Here is a 5,498-nt window from a genome sequence, read left to right as displayed (position 1 = left end):
CCCCCCCCTTTTGCCTCCTCGCTGCTCGCAATCGGCGCTGGTTTCATGACGTCAGAAGTGAAAAATCATTTCGACCTTTTTCCTCGCGCGCGCATTCGCGTTTCGCACATTTTTGTCTTTCACCGTGGTACGGACGTAACATTTTTGAAATGCGACTCTTTAAGAGAAGAGACAGAATGTCGAATCAGAACTGCGAATCTAACAAAAAAGAGTGGCAAATCGTTATCTGTGATCAGCGTTGTCATTTCCTATCTAACTTTATTGAATATCTAATGCGAGAGGTAATCAATCTCCGGCAAGTAAGAAAAGGGAGGGAAAGATAATATAGAAGTCCAAGCCTGCGTTGTCACCAACCGGTATCATCAAGGTAGTCTCAATGACTTGCGTGTGATTGTTAGAATTCTCACTTGGCAGAGGAACGCTTTAGTTTCTGAGATAAACATTGGCTCAAGGATAGGAAACAAGGCGTTCGAGTTGTAATGCGGCGACGCGAAATCCGCATTGTCGCACGTGCAAACATTTGGCGACGATAAAAACGGATCATTCGAATCGTTTCATTATCGAGTTTAATTATAGGCGTCGATTGACAGACCATTGTCGTTTACCTCGTCTCACAAATTTAGTTGTCCGCACATCTGTGATAATATCTAAATTTGTTTCGATAAATATTTATTTCTTAAGATTAAACGGACGAGTAAATCACTCATTTTTAGTGTAGAGCAGAAAATGTAAATATCTGATTTATGAAAATAGAATGCAAATTATAAGCCACAATGCTTTTAGAAGCGCAGTCTCGACGTAAACAATCTACGCATTTAGACCGTTTTGCCGTTTTTAATTAAAAAACACAAGAATTCGTTTTCTCAAAATGAGATAGAAAATTATATAAATTTATTTCCTTGACTCCAAGAATAAATCGCAAGCTAATTAAAAGTTGCCGCAGTCGAAATATTAATAATTATTAACGAATTAGCATCGTTCGCAAAAGGAATGAACAACAAATAACAAACGGTTCAGCTGTGCGAACGTTAACGCTTTTTTAATTCAATATTTAACTGCAGTTATCTTTGCGATTCTACAACATCCATCAATCATACGCCAAATTCATATAAACTTTCTATCTTTTTCAATATCAGATATTTTCAGTATTAGCAAAATGGAATAGGTACATGTTGCGAATGCGTGTTGGCGATATCACAACGGCGATAAGTATTCCACACCACATTACCGAGAATAGAATCCGTGCTCTGTACTTGTATACGTATGGATTTATACGATATGGCAAACCGAAACGGTAGTCAATAACGTGAAGTTACGCTATGCGCCGAGTTAAGGTATCCTACGCGTTATATTCGCGTTTTATCGCTATAAAAAGTAAAATAATATATTGTATGTACCAAGTCGCCAACGCGACGTATTTAAAAGGCGCAGCTCGTACAAAGAGCCTTTGTTTATTTGACGATAACGCGGATAAGGAGGACCGTTTTTCGAGGTTGTGAACGAAATCCTCTCCGTCGAGCGGCCCGATTAAACACGGCCTCGGACGGGAGTGGGAAAAACGGGACGCGACGTAGGCAAGCGCGGACAAGCGCAACATAACCAAGAAGGCGACGAGGCGCGTATGAAAACGCGGAGCCAACGCCATATCGGTGTCGTCGTCGTCGCGCTCGAAATACTCGGGCGCGACTCGCGTAAATACACACGCGCGCACATATGCACACCGTAAACAGCACCGAGGGGGTACAGCGGGGTACCTTGAAATATCCGCCCTGGTAGAGAGTGTCGGGCGGTCCGAAGATCGCGACTTCCCACTCGAACATGTTGTCCTCGTTGACCAGCTTGACGCGGAAGCCTTCGACGGGCTCCTCCTGTAGGCTTTTGTACTCCAGGGCGAGCGCCCGTAACGCGCTGCTCGTCGGCTGTGCCATGTCTTCGCTCTACGCGCCTCCTTCTCTCTTCTCTCTCTTTCTCTCTCTCTTCCTCTCTCTCTCTGTCTCTCTCTGTCGAAGTATCACAATATAGCTATCACTGTGCGAGCGGGCGAGAGAACGTCCCGATCCTGTCGCGTTAGGTAGGCAGTCACGGTCCGAGGACGTACGCGTCTCCGACGCGTGAAACCTACGGCCGAGGTCCCGCGGGATCAATCGGGGAAAAACAGTCGAACCGAAAGAGGGATCCTCCGAGCGTGAGCGCGATGGACGTGCGACGATGACGGCACGCGCGAATCGCGAACGCACGACTCCTCCGTCGCACGCAGAATCGCCCGGAAACGCGCACGCACGGTCCTTCTCACGCGCGCGTACGGCGAACGACGGTGAACAAAGGTGCGCGAGAGCCCGTCGCCGTGTGCGACGAGGAAAGTTGCGCGAGAGAAAGATGCCCCTCCAAGTCAACGATACGGCAGTATTCTCGACGGCGACGACGACGGCGATGACAGCGACGGACGCACACGCACGTCTATCCGTCGCGAAAGTCTAACAAAACAGCTGACGTACTCCCTTGCGTCAGCGATCCGACGGTCGCGCACGCGCCGATCATTCGCTCTCCTCGGCTGGATGTATATTGCTCGGAATTCCTCGATTTAAAAACCACCTTCGGACTTCGGGGCAGAGTAAAGATTCGTCGGACGGAGGAAGCGCGCGTGACGGAATGACGATTACTTTTCGCGGTGCGAAAACAAATCTAGAAGATTAAATTAAATTAAAAAATCGTAATCACTTAGACTTGAACGGGTGAAGGAGATAATAAATGATATCCCGCTTTTTTTTTCCACCGTTAAAAACAAAAAACAAGTAACCGATCAAGATGTATAACTTCGATACGGCGAGAAACGTCGCCTCGGTTGGCCCCGATTATTTCTCATTCGATCCTTGTTAGAATGTCAAGATACTGTACGGACCTGTTTGCTCAGAAATTGCATTAATTTCATTTAATTAAAAACGACGAGGGAAAAAGAACTAATTTAAAATCGTAGAATTAATCAGTCGAGAAGTTTTATCATCGGCGACACGTTTTTATTACGTTACACGCAACCGTTTCGAGAACCTTCCTCGGTAATATTAGAACGTTCACCTCGCAGATCACATCGCGTGGTGAACGGGAGAGTTTCCATCGAGCGAGTATACCGAAGAGAGTGTTCTAAAAGATGACTGGCCAGATGGTGAGTGGAGAGACCAGTCGACGTGGAGAACGCAACCACTCGCGAGTGGCGACTAATCGGATTGATCGACCCGAATATGTACACCAATCACACGTGATCCGTTCTTCAACGCTGCTGCGTTTTCTAAACGAAGCCGCGACAAGCACGAGGATATGGAGGAGATTATAAGACAGTTGCTGGGCCCATATTCTGGGCCCAATCATCGATAAGACGTTAAGGCCTGTTATATAATAGAGTCATAGTTTATAAGAAATTGGCCAATCACAGTTGAATATAACGAAAATAATCGACTATGATTGGTTAATTTTTTATACAGCTTATACGAATTGCGATTCTATTGTGTAAAGACCTTAAAGAATCCTGCTACAGGTCTGGCTAGGTCAAACTGATGCTCCAGATTGCTCGAAATGTTCTAACCTTTGGCTCTTGAATATACCAGTATATTACTTGGGAAAAAACTAAGTGATTTTTCTTTCGGTTGGTAATTTCGTAAAATTGAGAATTCAATGTTACAATTTAAATGTAATTTTTGCCAATTTCATTAATTTTGCTGGTATTTGTAAAGCTTTTATTTTATCACCCTTTTCCACTTTTCTTTCGAAATCTGAAAATGTGTTCTACTTTAAATGTAATCAGATGGTTGCAAACGGGGCTAAAAGCTTAAATATTTTGCTATTTCTAGAGAAACTTTATGCAATTTTGAGGCATTAAGTCTGCCAGGTGTAAAGTTTCGAAATATAAAAACTCGATAATTGATTATACATACATATTAAAGTTACATATTTAAATTATCGTATTTTAAAACCAATTTAAAATACCAATTTTATAACAGATTAATACATTTGAGAGCGCGTTTTCCTGTGCTTCATATGTGACGAAATAATTATCTTACCTGTTCTATGAGATAAAAAAATATTTCGTGAGATTTTTTCGCTTCAATGAATAAATATGTAACTAAAAAGAAAAAATCCTACTTTTTTCCAACATTGTTTAAAATTTTGCTGATTATGTGAAAATTAATAGCATTACTCGTCAAACTTGCTGGACTAGACACGCGATACAATGTATATATAGTCAGGAATTAGATATCTGTTTTAAGTATGTGTGTGTGGTAAGTGAGATAGAAAGCGTGGTGACCATTAACGAGTAATCTTATTTCTACTAACTGCGTACAGCTCAAAAGAGGTAGAGATCATCAGTATATGTTTGAGAAAAGATTTGGAATTCACGAAAAATGTCCGAAATAAATTCAGAAGTGCTCAAAGTATTTGGCTTTTGGAGTAGCATTTTGGTTCTGAAAATGCTGGTGATGGCGCCGTTAACTTCACGACAGCGATTACGAAAACACGTGAGTAAAATAATCGTTCCAGATAAAATAATCATATTAAGCCCATGATTTTTTTCATTAAGTGCCATAGATAATAGAATATCTATTATGTATATGAGAAGAGTTTCTAAATTGTTATAAATACTTTTTATCTTGAGGCTGATTGTTATTAAACGCTAAACTTGAAACAGGAAATAATCCAAATATATTTAAATTCTTAAAAGTTGCAGAAATATTTTTTTCGTCTGAACATACCATTATATATATATTCTTTCTTAATTATAAATTAATAAAGGGACAGATTTTTATATACTCTAAAACCTTTAGATCTTATTCGAAAGAGTGAAATCTTATTTCTAAAGAAAATTGAGACATTTTTTTCAAGACTGATTCAATTTTCATAGGAATCAACCAATCGAAATTCTTCTTTTCCATGGAACGAGAGGAAAGATTCTGATTAGTTAATTCGCTTATGCATTATGCGTTATGCAAGAGTCTGTGCTGCGACATCACTCTTTAGAATAACATTTCATTCAAAAAATTTGAAGAGTTATATATACTGTTTTAACGTCACGTCAGAATTTATTAACTAAAATGAAATTGATTATGATTAATTGTTGTAGGTACTGGCAAGTCCAGAAGATGATGTCTTCATAAGTAAAGGCAAAGCTGTTTACAATGATCCAGATGTGGAGCGTGTACGTAGAGCACACTTGAACGATTTGGAAAACGTTCTCCCTTGGTTCATAATCACTTACTTCTGGCTCGGAACAGGACCTTCACCATGGTTGGCCAAAACTTTGATACAAACCTTTGTACTTTCCCGTATAGCTCACACTATATCATATGTAGTTTTCCAACAACAACCTCTAAGAGGGATAACTTTTGCTGTGGCATTTGGAATTACTGGTTACGAAACATTTAAGACATTATTGTACTATTACTAATTGCTTAAGTATACATAAATCGTGAAATAAGCACATAACTATACAACAACAAATTATATATATA

The 5,498-nt window shown here is 40.4% G+C and overlaps 2 protein-coding genes across 2 annotated transcripts in view; one reads left to right on the top strand and one right to left on the bottom strand.

The window, feature by feature from the left end:
* LOC108746611 (ubiquitin-conjugating enzyme E2 R2) overlaps positions 1 to 3,273 on the bottom strand; it is a 12,540-nt gene extending 9,267 nt beyond the window's left edge. Inside the window, exon 1 of the mRNA XM_018483485.1 lies at positions 1,755 to 3,273. Within this exon, the coding sequence (XP_018338987.1) occupies positions 1,755 to 1,928 (174 nt within the window). The 5' untranslated portion in view covers positions 1,929 to 3,273. The remainder of the gene's footprint in view (positions 1 to 1,754) is intronic.
* A 288-nt stretch (positions 3,274 to 3,561) lies between these two features.
* LOC108746612 (microsomal glutathione S-transferase 1-like) lies at positions 3,562 to 5,484 on the top strand. Its single transcript, XM_018483486.1, has 3 exons — positions 3,562 to 3,637; positions 4,336 to 4,508; positions 5,111 to 5,484. The coding sequence occupies exons 2-3, from the start codon at positions 4,395 to 4,397 to the stop codon at positions 5,432 to 5,434; spliced, it is 438 nt and encodes a 145-aa protein (XP_018338988.1). The 5' UTR covers positions 3,562 to 3,637; positions 4,336 to 4,394; the 3' UTR covers positions 5,435 to 5,484.
* The last annotated feature ends 14 nt before the right edge of the window (positions 5,485 to 5,498 follow it).

Source organism: Trachymyrmex septentrionalis, unplaced genomic scaffold (genome assembly GCF_001594115.1).
Source record: "Trachymyrmex septentrionalis isolate Tsep2-gDNA-1 unplaced genomic scaffold, Tsep1.0 scaffold182, whole genome shotgun sequence".
Classification (NCBI taxonomy): domain Eukaryota; kingdom Metazoa; phylum Arthropoda; class Insecta; order Hymenoptera; family Formicidae; genus Trachymyrmex; species Trachymyrmex septentrionalis.
Note: the sequence above shows the minus strand (reverse complement) of the source record. Positions and strands in the feature narration are given on the sequence as shown.